The 20,019-nt window shown below is 37.9% G+C and overlaps 1 protein-coding gene across 4 annotated transcripts in view; it reads left to right on the top strand.

The window, feature by feature from the left end:
* LOC121317414 (sex comb on midleg-like protein 4) overlaps window positions 1-20,019 on the top strand; it is a 55,172-nt gene that overhangs the window by 20,327 nt on the left and 14,826 nt on the right. For 3 of the 4 annotated variants that reach the window (XM_041253325.1, XM_041253323.1, XM_041253324.1), the window contains 2 exons: window positions 11,272-11,504; window positions 12,843-12,972. In XM_041253325.1, coding sequence (XP_041109259.1) covers window positions 11,272-11,504; window positions 12,843-12,972 — 363 coding nt within the window. Of the gene's footprint in view, window positions 1-10,626; window positions 10,765-11,271; window positions 11,505-12,842; window positions 12,973-20,019 lie in introns of those variants that run through there. The other variant, XM_041253326.1, reaches the window with a different exon arrangement.

The raw sequence follows: 20,019 nt of genomic DNA, 5'->3' as shown, positions 1-20,019 counted from the left end.
GGAAGGACAACCAGTGGTATTTCCGCATTTTTCTGTATCTGGGCACTTATTATATAGAATAACCCGGGCTCCCGGGACGGGACAGCTCGTAAAACAGTTATTGGTTCCTAGGCCTTTTCAGTCAGAAGTCATGAGATTGGCGCATGACATTCCATTTGCAGGTCATTTAGGAACTGAAAAGACTCAGGAACGAATTCTGGCCCGGTTTTTTTGACCAGGGGTTTATGGTCTTGTGCGGAAGTATGTATCTGAGTGTCCGGAATGTCAATTGGCTGCCCCTAAGTTAGTTCGCCCCGCACCTCTGGTCTCACTGCCAATTATTGGAGTACCGTTTGAGAGGATTGGTGTAGATTTAGTAGGCCCTCTGGAGGGAGCAGAGTCAGGATATCGGTATATTTTGGTAGTAGTGGACTACGCAACACGATATCCAGAAGCTGTTCCCTTACACTCTGAGTACAGAAGTAGTAGCAAATGAATTGGTTAAAATATTTTCTAGGGTGGGAATCCCGAAAGAAATTCTCACTGATCAGGGCACTAATTTTATGTCTGGCTGTATTCAGCAATTATACAAATTATTGAAAATCCGTTCAATTTGAACCTCAGTTTTTCATCCTCAAACAGATGGGCTTGTTGAACGATTTAATCAGACTTTAAAAAGTATGTTGCGCCGCTTTGTAGATCAGGAGAAACGTAATTGGGCTAAACTGCTTCCCTACTTGCTCTTTGCAGTTCGTGAGGTACCACAATCCTCAACGGGGTTCTCTCCGTTTGAGCTCTTGTACGGTCGGCAGCCGCGGGGTATCTTGGATCTCATAAGAGAAGGCTGGGAAGAACAGTCAAAAGACTCTAAAAATATAGTAAATTACAGCTACGCGATCGCTTAGAATTAGTCGGTCGATTGGCACATGACAATCTCAAAGTGGCACAGCAGAAGCAGCAGCAAAGCTACAATAAAAATGCAAGAATTAGGAACTTTCGACCTGGAGACAAAGTGTTGTTGTTGCTTCCCTCATCAGAATCTAAGTTGTTTGCTAAATGGCAGGGTCCCTTTGAGGTCATTCGAGCAATTGGAAAAGTTAATTATGAGATCCGACAGCCTGGGCGTCGGAAGGAAAATCAAATTTATCATGTTAATCTCCTCAAACCGTGGAAAGAACGGGAGGTCCATTTTATATCTCCCGAACAGGAGGGAGAGGACTATGGACCCTCAATTGAGCCAGTATCAGCAGCTGGGGTTCCGATGGGGGAACAATTAACTCCTGATCAACGCAAAGAGGTAAGCAATTTAATCAAAATGTTTGGTGATGTGTTTTCTAACGTGCCCGGAAGAACGCATTTGATTGAACATGCTATTATCACTCCGCCAGGTCTGAGAGTTAGACAGAGACCGTATCGCATTCCAGAAAGTCGGAGAGATTCTGTCCGGAGGGAGGTGGAGTGTATGTTGAAACTTGGGATAATTGAACCTTCCCGAAGTGAGTGGTGTAGCCCAATTGTACCAATAGACAAACCAGATGGGTCACTACGGTTATGTATAGACTTTAGGAGGGTGAATGCTATCTCTAAGTTTGATGCATATCCCATGCCTCGGGTAGATGAACTCTTAGACAGGCTGGGGCGAGCTCGGTTTATTTCAACTTTGGATCTGACGAAAGGATACTGGCAAATTCCATTAGCAAAAGCCTCTCGTGAGAAAATGGCACTCTCAACCCCAGATGGTCTTTTTCAATTTTGTACTATGCCGTTCGGACTTCATGGAGCTCCCGCATCTTTCCAGAGACTGATGGACAGGGTTTTACAACCTCATCGAGAGTATGCAGCTGCATATATCGATGATGTAGTCATATACAGTTCTTCCTGGAAAGAACTTTTGAGTAGATTAAAAGCCGTCCTACAGTCTCTGAGGAAGGCGGGGCTCACAGCGAACATGGCAAAGTGCGCTATTGGAAAAGAAGAAACAAAATATTTAGGTTTCATAATGGGTAAGGGTAGAGTGAAACCGTTGGTTTCAAAAGTCCAGGCTTTGTTGGATTCACCGGTACCTACCACAAAAACCCAGGTGAGATCATTGTTGGGATTGGCTGGTTATTACCGCCGCTTTATTCCACACTTTTCCACTATAGCCGCCCCTCTCACTGATCTCACTAAAAAGAACGCTCCAAATAAAATTTAGTGGAGTGCAGAGTGTCAGACAGCCTTTGAATCTATTAAAACTAATTTGAGTCAGGCCCCAGCATTAGTAAGCCCGGATTTCAGCCGAGAGTTCATCCTTCAGACCGATGCATCGCAGACTGGTCTGGGGGCGGTTCTGTCCCAGGAAAAAAATGGTATAGAACACCCGATATTATATATTAGTCGGAAGTTACTGCCGAGAGAACAAAGATACTCTGTGGTAGAGAAAGAATGCCTGGCAGTAAAATGGGCGGTGGAGTCTTCTGGGACGACCCTTTGTACTCATCACAGATCACGCCCCTTTAAAGTGGTTAGACACAATGAAGGATTCAAACGCTAGGATTACGCGGTGGTACCTGGCACTCCAACCCTTCGCCTTTCAAATAAGGCATCGTGCAGGTAAGTTACATCAAAACGCTGATTTTTTTTCCCGGGAGGGAGGGGAAAAGGAGGGGTTAGAGGTTTCCGAGTGTTCCTTCGGCTCCACTCTGAGGGGTGGGATATGTGATGAGTCAAAGGGGTTTCGGTCTGCAATTCAGCCTCCCAACAGTAGAAGGCATCAAACCAACTCGGGACTTCCCTTACCAAGGTCTTGTGACCATGACAAAAGTCATCTTTTTGAGGGGCGGCACCTTGGTGAGGGGCGGAAGTACGAGTATGTAAATTCCAGCCACTGGAGTCAAGTGAAATTAAGGATACCTGTCAGTTTGGGATTGGTGATCCACTGACTACCGGGGCGGGGTTTGCATACTAAAGGGAACGTGCTACTGTGTCGGGGTTGGTCCTAAGGAATAGAGGCGGGGGAAAAAAAGGCTGGAGGGAAGTACTTGGGAGTTTGGACTGTGTCACGAACGGAGGCTTTACTAACTTGGCTCTTTTCTGTTTTTATTCCTTTTTGTTTTATTTTTGGATTTAAGCGGAACGTGAAGAGGACTAAGAGGCTTCCGTTCCTTTATTTTTGATTACTCCAGCACTCCCTCCCTCACATCCTTCTTTATTATTTTTCTTTTTTCCGTGTAATATTAAATAAAATTTTAATTTTTACACGTAAATCACTGTCTGGAAAATCCATTTTTACTCACGCCTCACAGTGACATTGGGGGAATGCTTTCTCTTTCTCATCAACAAACTTACAATAATTTCCCACATATACTTGACAAAAAGTACAATAAAACTGACATTTTGTCAACTCACATGATTTACTAAAAACCATACTGAAAAGATGTTTGGGTCTGGGACAACTTCTGTACCAAACACCTGATTAATTAGTTGAAGATCTGCTACAGCAGCACCGGTAAGACAGTGCCTCATGGCATAACATCAGAACCCTTAACAGCACTTCTGCTTTTGTTATAATAACAAAATTACATAGGTTGGAATTCAGATCTGTATTTGACCCCAATATATATAAGGGATCATTTGAAATGCCAGGATATATCTGCATTTACAACTGTTCCAAATGACAGGTATTCTTGGTCACGGTCTGATTCATCAGCACCACCAGCAAGGGTAAGGTCCTGCATCTGTGCTTCACCAGCTATTTGTTCATTGCTGTACTTGTTACATATTCAGTTTCTGTAGGTATCTGTAAAATAAGTATTTTAGAGTATTGGTTGTTTGCGTGTTTTTATATATAGCTTCAAGTGTCTCCTGCTGTCATTTTAACTTGAAATAAGGATTTATTTATGCTTAAGGAACTCATTTATAGCATATGTTCTCTTTCACACAGCCACTGTGTTGTGAGGCATGCAACTTTCAACTCCGGGTTCTAAATGTCGTTTATTTTGATGGCGTTGCATTTGTAATATTGCTGCAACATAAAAAAAAAATGTGATATGTACTTTTGGCATTCCAGTGAACAACAAAAAGAATAAACAAAACACAAGTACAACACAACAATAATAATTAAACTGTAAAGGTGAAATTCATTATGATAAGCACAACAAAGAGAATATTTTAAGAAGGCAAGTAACCATACTGAACACATTTATATGTAATACTTATTTTATGACAGATATGCTTATGGCTTTATTCTTGTTGATGAAACTTAATAATTCATTTAGTTTAGCGTATCTTTTTCATGTGTACACTTACCTCTGACTCTTCTTGTCTCTGTTCATTACCCTCAGTACTGTAGCTTCTGCAGTTACACTAAAATAAGTCATTGTTTTTTAACTCCAGCATTAGAAGTTCTCGAGCGTTTTCACTTTGCTTTGTCTTTGCTGAAAATTGGAAGATAAGTTATTTTACTTAAGATATTTGCCCTCTATTTTGTTAGAGATTATTGTGTAAACGGACAATGGATAAAAGTAAATAATGTTGTTATTTTTTCAGTTCCGATGTTTGCTTTTGTAAAGATACATTGAGGATGGTGTAAGATCTACCATGCCTGCCTCTTTTATCGGAGACTTTAAACCTAAAATGGCAAATGATTTTAATAACCGGACAATCTGCTGGATTTACTGGACTGGTATTGACCAAAATCTTTCGGAAGATAACCCTAAACAAAAGAAGCATCTGGCAGCCAGCCGCAACTATTACAAAGGGCAAATGCTATTACTGTCAGGTAAAGAAACTCTGCACCTTATTGGGACATTGGTATTTAGGAGTGGATAAGGGAGTGGCGGTTGGCGACTCAAAATAAAATGAGGATGCATATTTTGAGAAGTGCAATATAAATGTTTCCTACACCAAATACAAACATTTACAATGTAGCTGATCAAAAGACTGCATGATTGGTTGGTATCTTGGAATCCTTTTAATGCTATAGTTTTTCTACACTTTACATCATGGCTTCCATGCACAGATCTTCAATGTTTTTGTTTGTTTTTAACTGCAATTTAAATGGTTAAAACTTAGCAAATCGGATCACAAAGCATACAAACCTACTTATCCCTTCAACACTATACAGCATAACTAAGTAGATTGTGTAACTCCATCCTCTGAACATAATGCATACAGTATCAATACAAGACTGATAAAATAATGATAATTAAATAGAAAAAGTCTGCCTCCTTTCTTTTTGTGGAGCATATAACATAAGAACATAAGAGAGGTTACAAACGAGAGGAGACCATTCGGCACATCTTGCTCGTTTGGTTATTAGTCGCTTATTGATCCCAGAATATCATCAAGCAGCTTCTTGAAGGATCCCAGGGTTTCGGCTTCAACAACATTACTGGGGAGTTGGTTCCAGACTCCCACAATTCTCTGTGTAAAAAAGTGCCTCCTATTTTCTGTCCTGAATGCCCCTTTATTTAATCTCCATTTGTGACCCCTGGTCCTTTTTTATTTTTTCAGGTTCAAAAAGTCCTCTGGGATCGACATTGTCAGTACCTTTTAGAATTTTGAATGCTTGAATCAGATCGCCGCATAGTCTTTTTTGTTCAAGGCTGAATAGATTACATTTTTAGCCTGTCTGCATATGACATGCCTTTTAAACCAGGAATAATTCTGGTCACTCTTCTTTGCACTCTTTCTAGAGCAGCAATATCCTTTTTTTTTGTCACGAGATGACCAGAACTGACAACAATATTCTAGATGATCTTTCTAATGCATTGTAAAGTTTTAGTATTACTTTCATTGATTTTTAAATGCAACACTTTTCACTATATATCCAAGCATTTTGTTGGCTTTTTTTATACCTTCCCCACATTGTCTAGATGAAGACATTTCTGAGTCAACATAAACTACTAGCTATTTTTCATGAATTCCTTCATCAATTTCAGTATCTCCCTCAGTGGTCCTCAAAGTTGTGCCCGCGAAGCCAGGCCATCGTGCCTGCGGCAGCTGTTTTTAAATTTTGGGTCGTGAACACATTTCTGGCGGGTCGTAGCGTAGGAAAATAAAGAAAGCTTTAAACACATTTTCCAACAAAAGTGTCACAGCAGTCTGTTGACAGCGCTGCTCGCTTATGCTGTGCTTGTACGTATGCAACATTATTATTATTTTTTTCATGAATGGCTTTTGCGATACGATCAACCAGTTGAATATCTGCATTGTCTCTGCGGTAGCCCAATCATAAGTTAGCTGGGTGGGACATAAACTGTGTCTGTTTCAGGTGCAGGTACCGACTGTAACCAATAGGAGAGTCAAATATCTGCCAAGTTTTACGCAGCTGTCCAATCATAAGCAAGCAGAGTCCGTTCACGGTATTCTGCATGAAAATTGAAGGCGAGTGAGCAGAGGTGGTGTGTTATTATGCCGGGTAACCACTGAATTTTGCTGACTGTTATTGAGCAAAATAATACATTTCAGTATTTAGAATTGAATTTTCTATTTCTCTTTTTTTTATTTCACCAGACGGGTAGAACACCGTAGTAGATTTAGTTACGAATCCACTTTCTCTGAATAATTGTACTGCAGATGAGCGATCTTTAAAACAGAGTAGTGTTGACAAATTTGTCAAATTGAAACAAAGCGAGAAGCTATCTACACTTTTATTCACGGTTATCTGTGTAAACATGCTATTTAGAAATATTTGAATTGCATATATATATATAAATATATATATATATATATATATATATATATATATATTGTGTGTCGCGAGAAGGCAGTGTGTAAGATAAGCACTTATGCAATAGTCAGTGTGCTCGCAAACAGCCAAGTAAGATCAATTTATGCCCATGCCCAAATTACTTTGAGGACCGCTGTCCCGTATGGTATTTATAATAGACATTTTTGTTGCCTGCGTGCAGTACCTTACACTTTTTCTTTAGTAAATGTCATTCGCCATGTGTCTGCCCAATTCTGAATGCTGTCTAGGTCATTTTGAATGACCTTTGCTGCTGCAACAGTGTTTGCCACTCCTCCTATTTTTGTGTTGCCTGCAAATTTAACAAGTTTGCTTACTATACCAAAATCAGTGGTTCTCCACTGGTTACCTCGCTCCATTTTGAGGTTTTGCCTTTAATCAGTACTTTCTACTTGTTAACCACTCCCTAATCCATGTGCATGAATTGCCTTGAATCCCTACTGCGCTCAGTTTGAGAATTAATCTTTTATGCAGACTATGTCAAAAGCTTCCTAGAAATCTAAATAGTCTGTCGGTAAAACCCCCGTCTCAAGAGACTCAGTGACTTAGACTGGCGGTTGTTATACTGCTCAAGTATAAATTTGATAAATTACAATCATTTTTTATGTTTTATTTATTTGGCCGATAAATCACAGTTAATGTGATAATTTACAGACGATAATTGACAGCTGAAAATGTCAACCCTAGTCCTTTACATTATATTTAGTAATGTGAATAAATCTTATGAAGAATTTAATTTACATTTTGTAGTAGATTTATTCTCAGTACACTATTTATCCATCAAATGAATAGTTGAGAAAGCAGCCACAGGTAATAACAATGAGGTATTGTTTATCCAGCATCCTGTAGGCCTTCATGTTGCGTACATTTCATGCTTGATTGTTTGTATAAGATTATAACATGAAGCAGGTGTCTCTTATTGACCCCAGATGACTAGTGGTACAAAATGAAAGAGTATTAATGACATTAATACGAAAAAAGAAAAAAATCTTTGAGTGTTTTACACTTCTTGTCTGTATGATCCCAAATCATTGTCAAGTCTGGTCTTAAAGTATCCCAGTTATTCAGGATCAACAACAGAATTTCCATCTTTTTCCTCTGGTCCTAGTTTCTTTACTGTGCGGAAAGTATTGACTAGTGTTTCTAATATTCCTTTCAAGATTTTAATGACTCCATTAAAGTCCCCCTAATCCTTCTCACTTAAAAAAGATTCTGTTTCCTTGACCTAGCTTCATAAATCAAGATTAGTTGGTTGCTCATTTCTGGACTCTCTCCAAGGCCACACTTAAGTGTATCTCTTTGAGGGTCTGTCCAGAAGGCCAAGGTTATCCATAGCCAGTTGGCGTGCAATAAAACCTGGTTGTTCAGGAAAATGGCTATGAATGCTGATTGACTCTGCTACAACGGGGGCTGGACACCCCCTCCTTGTCTTACAACAATCCCGTTAATTAGCATGGAGAGAGTGACATTTTGATTACAACTTCATAGTTCAGTAAACTGAGCAGCTCAAATTTAATAAATAATTAGACAGACAAATGAAAAGGTTCTGCTGAAATAGGCATTCATCTGTGCGCAAAGGGAAGAGCGAGTGGGTCATTTTCATAAATACCTTAGCCGGGTGGAATTCCCTATTCACTACATTTCCATCTTTCTAAGGTTTCTGATCCTGCATGAATGTATGATTTTGGAAACTCCCCTTCCCCTGCTACGCTCTGGGGAGCTGGAGCAGCAGAAAGTTATATTACATATAACACTGAAGGTTGTTTTAGTCAATCAGAGCACATATATGGCCATTCATTTATTATACAACACAAATCCAACCCACAGCATGTAAATATTCCCTTAACTATGCATTTATACACATGTACATGTTACTATAGCCATGCAGTTTTACTTGCATCATAATTGAATTACACATGTTATGTGCCATGGTTCAGTTTAAACACAATAAATCTGGGCTTTATTGGTAAAGTTCAGTACCTGCCTGGCGCCGCCTCCTTCAGCTTGACTACTGTAGGGTGCCTGTGCTGGACTAGCCACAGCTAAGCTGGGCTCAAGTGGTATTGCAGATAACACTGTGGTCTTTCACAGTGCTTGTCAACACCAGTTCACAGAGACCTAGCAGTGCAGGGTTATAATTTGTTCACATGGTTTTATAATCTAATGCACTGAATCAGTTACTACAAAATTATCTAAAATGTTAGTACAGTTGGGTATCTACAGGAACTGTAATTCTCTGCTCATTTTAAAAATATGCTTTTCAGTATTGAGTATTTGGACTGGTCTTGAAGCTAAAACCTGGACTTTTTGGAATGGATCCATTCACTTTAAATAAACACATTGAATAACTGTTCTAATAATAATAATAATAATAATAATAATAATAATAATAAGTATATATGTAAAGGTCAAAAGATGTCAACCAATCCATCAAACCATCCTATATACACACACACCTTGTGTGTGTGTGTGTGTGTGTGTGTGTGTTGTGTGTGTGTATATATAGATAGATAGATATATAGATATAGATAGATAGATAGATATATAGATATATATATATATATATATATATATATATATATATATATATATATATATATATATATATATATATATATGATCTATATATATAAATATATATTTATAGAAAATGTGTACGATAAAATAGAAAGTTTAAATAATGTTTTTTTCATCTTGTATTGAAAACTACTAGGAGAACAGAACAGATTGTAATGCAATGTGAGAAATCTGTAGGGTGCATAAAAACAATATTTAGATAGGGGTGAAAATTATGGGTTACACTAACATTTACTTAGTGTTTATTCAGTTGTGATAATAATATGTTTGAATGAATGATTCTGAGTGCAATATAAGAACATCTCTCGTAGCTTTTTTTTCATCTAATCTACTAGTCTCTTCACTCTGCCTTCTTGTAACATGTAGAAACGTTTATTTGTTAATTAAGTTTGTTAATTTGATTATTTTTTGTAAAATTACTGTAGGTTTCAGAAACATGCCTTGAATGATTTTGTAACTATAATTTATCAGAAAAAAATATATACAGTTTGGGATGAGCTCCTTATTGTTTTGTCTTGTTTATCACTTCTTGCTGTCTGAGCAGATACAAATATTATTTTTCTGCAGTCATTGGGGAGGCCCTGTGATGGTTTAACAGAGATAGATGGAATGCTTGTGGGTTTGCCGAGCCCTGTAATAATTATACATAATAACCCTGTATTCCATCTGACATAATGGCTCATAATCCATGAACATTAACAAACACACATCCATACACACACAGCTCATCCTGCAGTTTTTTTTGTCTGCATGGATCTGTGGATGCTTTCTCCAAACCTGCTTAGAGCCTACTTATTTTTCTATTACTGTGTGCAAATTGCGTACTAGACCACGTTGTAGTGTGAGACAGGCAGCAGTAGCATGTTATAGGCTTGTTGCTATAGCAACAGAAGAGGGACAGTTAGCAGAGCCAGTATAAACTGCCTAAGAGATTCTACAACCCAGAGCTACTAGACAAGGCTGGGGGGGGTTAGAAAAAAAATAACGACGTTTCTGGTTATTGAAGGGTTTACCAAAACAGGTTTGTCTGCCTTTTCTCCTTTTGAATCAATTTTAAATATGTTTTTATCTTTATTTCTGGTGGTGAAATTAACAGGGAGGAAGGAAGGCACATCACACTAAACACACACACATACACACACTTTTATAGAGGCCTCATTTTATGGGTGTAGTATACGTTTATTCTTTGAAAGCCAGCGGTTGGCTGGCTTTCCGGACATGATGTGGTTGAAGCTGTCATCGTAATGGAAATTCATTGCTGTAGCTATGGTAAATCGAGTTTTCTGCCCTGTGCTGAATGCATTAGTCTAATGAGATGTTTGCAGCTGGAGCGCTGAGCTGCAGAAGCAATAAGGAGACTGTACAGGCAGGCAGGGAGGAGATGGCTTGTGCAGCTTGTTGAGGGAGAATGCTGAGAGCCTACAGCAGAAGGGGTGAAATTAAAGGGACAAGGTTTAGTTCTTTAGAGAAGCAAATAGGTAAGGTTTAAAAAAAAAATACTACAGTGTTTTTAAGACAGATGTGTTTGTTGCGTGAATGTCTAAAATGGCTTAATATTGTAAAAATTCAGCAGGTAGGCTTTAGACCATTCTGAGCTATGGGGAATCTGTACTGTGTAGCTTGCTCTAATGATTTATTTACAATGTGCAGAATTGACTTCAGACATAACGCTGTGTAGTGTTGTTTATATGTCCTGTTTAAATAGCGTGGGATATGAGAGCATTTGGGTTTATTGTATTAGAATCTAAGATAGAGTTTTCTATGTCTGCCGGTGCCTCAATGATTTCCTCCTAATGTGCACCATTAGTGCATTCATGACAGTGATTCCTTGAAAAGAAAAAGATACAGTAGGAAGCTATTGTGTACACTTTTTAATATGTTGCATTAAAGGGTGTAATCTGCACTTTGTCACCAGATTGTGTTGTATTTAGAACAGGGCTGATTGTGACCATCTCGTCTGACTGCCACCTTCTTGCCTTTTCCAGGTCCAATGAGTATTCCTGCAGCCTCAGTGCAGAAACAAGACAATAGTGAAATGCAATCGCCTGCAATGAGTCCCACATTCATTCCCGGGCAGAGAGGGAAAATACCAGGCAGAAAACGGGGGAGACCGCCTCTCCGTTCCACTGTCTCCAAAATGGATTTCCAGAATCGATACTCGGAGTCCCTTTCGCCCTTGAAAGTACCTAAGAAGAGGGGCCGAAAGCCTGGCTTTAAGGTTGGTGTCAGGATGGCCTTGAATATATTGCTTTAAATGTTTAGGGTGTGTGAAGACTGGGAGCCAGGAGATGCAGATCTTGAATCCCAGCTATTTCATTGACCTCCTTATGTTGGCATGATTACATGGATGCCTTCATTGACTGGTTAGCTTTCTGGAGTATCTGCTGTTTTGTTTTATTACGTTCATGTGTAACTGTGCAGACACCTTACTTTACAGTTTTGCACCAACTGTGGGCTGTGACGCTTTTGTGCTCAGCACGCACTTGAACATTAGGTGTTTGGGTTATTGTGTGCATGAGCTGATTTTACATACATATGAATAAAGCAAAACTGTGCTGTATATGTTGCATGCTTTCGAATTACAAACAATAATGAACATTTAAAATGAGAGAAAGCTGACTAATATATAAAAAAACAAAAAACAAAACCAATATTCAACCAATTATATTTTGTTTTATGCCAATTGTTACATGTTAAATTAATGAACCATAATTTTCCCTACAGTTTTTCTAACTGAAGCAGTGTTTACCATTGCATTCTTGAGTAATCTGTGTGTAATGTAACATTATTTTCTGCTTTATGCAGATCAGGGCTTTAACTAAATTCTAAAAATAGTGGCAGCACTGGAGAAATGTACTGAATCTATGGCCAGTGTGACTGCGTTGTGAATATCAGTTGAAAAGAGCTGGTGCTGGTTTGAGCTGTTTTATTGTTCAATCATGTAGCCATTCATTTGGATGTAGCTTTTTGTTTTTAAAAACTTTTTTTATGTATACAAAAGACCATGTAGACTACAGTATAGTGGAGTCTAAAACACTATCCACAACTCTCATTGAAGTTGTCACATCCTGTTTATACTATTGTGTTAGCGCACAACTGGCAGTAATTTTACATTTTAGACATCTCCTAGTACCAAGAGAATAGTATCCCAGGGGAAACAAAAGATTGCAATTACTATGAGCCATTATATCAGATCATCACTCCTAGCTAAAGGTTACCAGTCTGCCTTAAAATCCACGATTCCATGCCCCCACCCCCCACCCCCTCACTGCGCTGCTGCAGAGCTGCTGACTCTCATTATGGGCTAATTGTCTATTGAGTGACAGTTGTCAATTCAAAGAAAAGAAAGAAAAGAAAAACAGCACGCTTATAATGCACTTTCATCCCAGATCCAAAATGATGCATTGAATTAAGCAAAGGAGCCATTTGTTTTGAGGCTTTGGAGCGATCAATTTATTAATTTCTTTTTTTTTTTTTGCTTACCGCAATGTATTTGAAGATCTGGTGCCTCTGAAGTGTCATTGCAGTGATAATAAGGGTCTTAATGCTCCCGCAGCTCAAGTCTCGGATTGTGATGACTCCTCTGGCTATCTCCCCTCCCAGCAGTACCCCCGAGCCAGACATGAGCTCCATACCTCAAGACGCCGCCACTGTTCCTCACTCTGTCACCCCACAAGTGCTCACAGGTAGGATTATAATATAGTCTAGCCAGGCCATTCACTGCTGTAGCCTTTGACTGTACCACAGGCCAAGCTTTCAAATCCTTGGCCTGGAATTAATTCAATTAAAGGTGGGGAATTGATTTCTTTCCACAAGCAACTGAAGATCTGTCATCATTTGAAGGATTTATGTATTTATTTATAGAGAGTCCTTTTTCATGTTTTGAATTTTTTCAAAATTTTAACAAATATTCTTTATTTTGAACCTTTTTTTTTATGTACCACATTGGAGTAAAATATCTATTTGGAGTAAAATTAACCAGATGGTACCCCATATAATGACATTAGAAAAGAGAGAAACCACATGTACGGTAAAATGTGTGTTATTTATTTCATGCTCCACAGCGTTTTTTGACATCACAGAAAATTAATTACAAAATATACTACAAAATAGAGGGTGCAAACATTAGAATCGTCATAAAAACTTTGCTTTCAGTGTTTTCTGACTTCCTAAAATTCCAACTCGACCACGTAAATAACTACAACTGTAATTTGTTCTGTAACAGCTGTATTTAAACACAATATATAAAATCATATTTAGTAAACAAACTTGCCTCACTTACTTTCTTGACTGATTCAGAAAACAAATATGGACTGCAGACCTCAGCTCATAGTGGGGAAACTAAAGGCCCCTGCGGCTTCGGGCTTTATAGTCCCCTGACGGTAACTATAGTTCTTTCCTTGGAGGCCGTAGTTTCCCATTATGAGCCTCCTCCTCTAGTCTCTCTCTCTCTCTCTCGCTCTCTCGCTCGCTCTCTCTCTCTCTCTCTCTCTCTCTCTCTCTCGCTCTCTCTCTCTCTCTCTCTCTCTCTCTCTCTCTCTCTCTCTCTCTATATATATATATATATATATATATATATATATATATATATATATATATATATATATAGTAGCTTACTTAGAAAAGAAAGAAAAAAGGGGGCAACATATGCAGGCTTCTTTTTTCTTCTACAGCTGCCAGGAGTTACAATAGCAGATTGATTCATGGGATGCTGAAACACATCAGGGGTTGATACACAGTGGATAGCTGCTGATAAAGGGGACAGGGTCAAACACAAAGTGGAGTACAATAGTTTTACGCATTATACAGTGCAAAATGTGTTGTGTTTTCAAATACAGTTGAAAGACAGGAGTTGGTGCCAGGTAGCATTCATTTCCAGTAAAGTGTAGCCTGTAGCCATCAGCACATGTATCTGTCACTGTATATGTGGTGGATTCAAAGTGCTGCAAGCCATGTCATGCACTCACCTGCAGAAATGATAGAGGATCATCTAGATTTCAAATGAAAGTACAATATGTGTCATTGTTTTTATTCATTTCAGATCTGAAATTTAGTGATATGTCCCATTTTAAAAGGCAGGCATCCTGTTTTTGGTTCTGTTTGTGTATTGGCCAACCTTTTAGAGAAAACAACACTGCTGTATGTATGTTAACACCTTTGTTAAGCATTCTTAAAAAAAAAAAAAAACACACACACACACACACACACCAGATAGTCCCTAGTAGCTTAATGTATATTTTCTCCTAAGATGGCTGTATTTACCAGTTTCCTCTTGGTTGCCACCGTCTGTTGCTGGGACTGTTTATTTTCAAATGGTTTTGATCGTTATAAATCGTACTTGCCATATTAACACAAGGACCAATTAAATGTTTTGTATGTACTAGCTGATAAGCATTGTGCTGCAGTAAACAGCTATGTTTTTCTGTGTGCAGAGAACAATGGATCAATCAGCCACAGTATGGTTTCATCATATTCTACTAAGTGTTACTAATTAAGCCAGTGAATATAGTATTTCATGCTCCCTTTTCTTTGTTATAAGTTCAGGAATCTAATGTGCAGCACTAGCAGATACAATAAAGGGTGCTCTTCAACCCTCTTGTTTTTGATGAAACGGTAAACATAAGAATTGTGACTGTGGAAGAATGTATAAATTCACTTAGGAATATAACCAGGAACCTGCCGTTATAGCCGTGGTCAGAGAAGCTGACTCTTTACTGTTAAGCACGTCAAACCTCTGGTCTCCCTGTCAAATGGTTGGTTGCCAGTTGCCCTCTTCAATTACCCCACACAGGTTAAGCCAGTAAACCAATCACACCAGGAAGGGGAGGGAGGGGAGAGCGAGTCTGACCTCTCCCAGATTTTCAAATCCAAAGCCCCTAATGCATTACGGCTTGTTTTCAGCTGAAAGATATTCTGCACCTAATTATTTTCTAATGAGATTGTTAGAAATTAGTTCTGCCTGCATTCATTAGTGACAGACCCGACTCCCACACCCCCACCCACAACCACCACCACCACAGTGAAATGGTACTTCGTAGCTTGCAGAATAACACAGATTGATATTAGCCTTCATTGTGTCAGATTGCTCATTCTGCAGCAAAAGAGAAAAACCCTCCATCATTGTGTTTTAGGAGAATGAATTTGGCTGTCTGAACACTGACTGGAAATCTGAACGCACTGTACAATTGAACTAATACAGCTGTTTGCAGGATATATGAATAGGCCAAAAAGCCAAGCACTGGTCCAGTAGCAAATAGTCAAAGAGCAATAATACATCCCAATGTCTTTTGGAAGTAATCGTCCCTTCCCTGAAGCATTTAATAAGACTAAAATACATTCTGAAACACAGTATATTTTTTCCAGGGACTGTGTTTGCAAACCCTGTTGTTTCAAGAGTTAAAGTGAAAGCACAGTAGCAATGACCACACTGTGTTGGTTTAGCACACTGTAAAGCACCATTGACTGAATGTAATAGGCTGTATACCATATATTTAAAAATAAATTGATAGGAAATCTGCACTATTTCTGTAATGAAAATAATAGGGCTCTAGCTGTGCTATAATTTCCATTAATCATGTGGTCAGATCTCAACTATGTGCAGGTGCTATTGCTTTCAACAGGAGAATTCAAGTAATACAAAAAAAATGCACCAAGTCTCCAGTTCTTGAACGTTTTAGCTTGAGAAGTGATTGAGAAGTGTAGTTTGAGAAAACAAAAAACAGACAAAGCCAGCGTAAGGTGCTGAGCCCAGAATTTCTGAGCTAAAAAGAGAACAGAAAAACTAAGGTTTCCATTTACTGAGCCTGGCACTGGTTACCAGCTTTCACACCTGGTGGTACTGGAGACCATGGAATGGCTATGAGTGGACGTTGGTCCATATCACTAAATAAGAGGTGTAATCAGCACCCGTTCCCAAATTGAATATCTGACAGGCAATTACACCGTGTAACATATATATATATATATATATATATATATATATATATATATGTATATACATTTGTTCCTGGGTAGTAAGTGTTATTTCCTAATTGCTTATTCCTCAAAAGTATAGAAAATGGCTATTATTCCCCACAAACTTTGCTTTTGTGACCAGGTGTGACAGGGTCTTCCTCGAGTCACGCGTGTGGGTAGCCGCTGTTCAAGCATACCGAGAGACTGAGGTTGGTGTTGAAACGCCGGCACAGGCGCGCAGGATTTATTAACAACAAACAGAAAGTGAAAGTAAAATAAAGGCGGTCATGTGACGTTACCAGCGATGGTAACGCACAGAGGACAAATACAGTAAACCGTACACAAAAGTGCAAAATAAAAACACAATACCCCAAACTATAACTCAAAAAGGTGCCGTGAAAACGGCAGGCCTTGCAGCAGCCCCGAGCAATCTCCCGCGGATGTTTTTAAACTGACGGACACTCGGTCGAGACCCGCCCACCTGCTGATTGAGGACCAGCACAGCCAATCACTTGCTGCCCTTCCCTCAACCAAGCATAGCAGGCAGCATGTCTCAATCGACCGTCTGTAAACAATAATACAATCAAACTAATCAAGTACCAAAACGTCACAAAATAAACCCATTCCCACATATAAACCACACCAACACTAATTTACCACTGTGCAGGGCAATCGCACTGCCACACCAGGGCAGTGATATTTCAAAATATCACTATTTCCAATGGGAAAACAAGCAAATGTGTGTCTTTTCGTTACTGTAAATACAGTATAATCGTAAATCTCGAAACACTACTCACTTCTAAGACTTTTGTAGTCATTTTTGTATTCCTTTAGTATAAATACGTGTTAATTTGGATTCATATGTTGTTTTTTTCTGACTTTATGTGAACGAAAAGACACATGTGCTCGTTTTCCCATTGGAAATAGTGATATTTTGAAATATCTCTGTCCTTTTAACAAAAGCAAAGTTTGTGGGGAATAATAGCCATTTTCTATACTTTTGAGGCATAAGCAATTAGGAAATAACACTTACTACCCAGGAACAAAAATTGTGTTACGTATTGTTATTTATGCACAATTATTGGAAAGCGAGAAGCATTAGTACTCTTCACAGAAGCCACCTTGTACAATTTAAAAATTGAGAATGTAGACTGACCCTCCATGACAGCCTTCAAATACAACTGATAACATGCATGTAATGCAGGGTTTTCAATTAGTTTTGAAGCATGTGGCACTTACAAGGGCACCCATGTCATCGAGGCGCATTCACACATTTTTGCATGGTTTAAGCATGTGTTAGACTAATAGTGGTCTGCGTGTAGTGTCTGACAAAGTACTCCATTAGTGCAATGAAGGAGCTTTATTTCACACTGCTCACAGCAAGACGAGATCAAGTAGGCTCCTGCAATACAAGACTGTCTGGAAAAAACTGGTATTTGCTAAGAAAATCAATGAGTACTCTGATGCAAAATATTCTCTTTCACTCAACTTAAATATACCACCACTGCTTTAAATCTTACAAGTTATAGAGAGTAGTGTACCTAAACTTTGGGACCACCCCACTAAAAAAATACCTTTGGAAGCTATAAACAAAATGGAATGTAAGCAAAGTCTGCATTCTAAAGAAGTTGAGTGAACAGATAGCTGAACTGTGGAAGAATGCAGTAACCATCCATATATAATCAACAATAGTTGTCTTCAGAGATTATCCTTTCTATTTCATTAATTATCGTTTGATACTGAAGCTATTCATAAATAAGCTAGTATTCCTCAATTTTATTTAACTGCTGCCTTTATATGCTGATTTATTAATATATTTATTATGCTTCAGTCTCAAATAACTCAAGATATTTAAATACATAGACAATAATACTTACATACATAAAATACTGCATTATGGTGTAAATGAAAAGTACAGACATTTTAACACAAACTGCAGTACGGACGTATCATATTCTGACATTCACAGAGTAGCATTGAAAATGCAAATAACAAAGGAGTTTCTTAATTTAATAAGGTACATGTCACAAATACCAGTTTTTTATGCGGTATAGTTTTCCAAGATTTCTATTTTATAGTTAAAGTAAAAATAATGTACTTATGGTTATTTTTTTGTATAATGTACTAAATATTAAACATTAACCTCAATAAAATAGCTTTTCATAATAAAGAAACTTGAACAAATGTTACATTGGTAGCAAGCATTGGAGTCATCCAGATTTGGCAACATTTTGGCATGGTGTCTTTCAAACTCTCTTCCTCCTCAGAACTCCCTCTCACATTCATCTTCTGCCGTCAGCTGACAAGGCTCAGCAGATATCCCAGCATGCCTTTCTTCTGAAAGTAGCACAACCTCCATACATGACATTACCCAACCAATATCTCATTGCAGAAGGAATACTTTTTTTTTGGTACAATACCCAAAAATAATCTTAATATTTTTTAATAAAAGTAGCCTGTGTAAATATTGTTTTAGACGGTGGATAGTGCCAGTCGCCGGCTTATTTTGAAAACCCTGGTGCTGGTAATATATAGTACAATAATATTTCCATAAGGGTTCAAATAGGGCATTGGCCCGATTTTATTGATTTTCAGTGAATGTTTAAATAAGATTTGAGTAATAAAAGCCACAATGAGTTGCTTAACTGCTGCATCTCAAGTGGTTAACTGTAACTAGTACTGAAATACCAAATATTTTATTTCCTGACCATAACACATATTCAAATATGGAGCACTACATTTGATTCCTGTAGAGGAGAGTTAGTCTGTGTGAGACCGTGCACGTAAAATATCCTTGACTGTAATGAACATTTTGATAGCCAAATTGTGAAAAATACAACCTAAATATGATTCGATGGTGGTTTGTATTTAGTTTTGTCATGATAAAAAAAAACAAACAAAAAAATCTCTTCATGAACCATGCTAGGAATAAGAAGGTAACCAAAAACATCTTAATAAGGATGATAATATTTTTGGCCTAAGATTTTTTTTCCTGCTTTTCACTATGGAAATTATCTTTTTATTCTATTTATTTATTTATTTATTTATTTATTTATTAGTTAGTTAGGGGCGTTTAAAACATTCTCAGAAATATATATGTGGATTATGTTAATGTTTATATAATAAATATAATATTCTGTATTTATTCATATTCTTATACACCTATGTAACATTAGTGTTTTATACATAGGTTTATCATCTTAATATTGTTGTCATTTATTTTTTTAAGCTCTTTTGGCATGTTACTATTTATGGGTTATCTCAGTGGTCACCAACATTACAGCTATGCTGGTGTTTAAATGTGTTATCTTATATTCTGTTTAATTTCCTAAAGGATTAAACTTCAACACCCTTATTATTAGCAGAGTAGTCGAAACGGTATGAATGACTTACTATATTGAGAAATCTGCAGGTATAAAGCTCTGGTTACACAGTGTTAAGTAACAGAAACGTTCCGTATGTGTATGGTGGTTAAACAGGTCTGCAGTGATGAAGAATCAATGTGTGTGAGCATATGTGCAGCGTCTCTTCGAACTTGTAAGATGCACCACAGAGCAACAAATATTGTGTCGCACTTTAAATGAGTACTGTACGTCAGACATTATCTCTGCCTAGCATGTGCAACACAATACAGACTGTTAACCAGGTTTAAAAAAAAAAAAAAAGTTGACAAAAGGAACTGTGATATATTTGGTTTCTGTTTTCTGAATGATATATGTTTTGCATTCTAGAGTTTTAAATTATTTCCTTAAAATGGGGATAGTATTTGAAATATTTGT

The sequence above is a fragment of the Polyodon spathula genome, chromosome 6, assembly GCF_017654505.1.
Source record: "Polyodon spathula isolate WHYD16114869_AA chromosome 6, ASM1765450v1, whole genome shotgun sequence".
Lineage (NCBI taxonomy): Eukaryota > Metazoa > Chordata > Actinopteri > Acipenseriformes > Polyodontidae > Polyodon > Polyodon spathula.
This window is presented reverse-complemented; position numbering and strand designations above follow the sequence as displayed.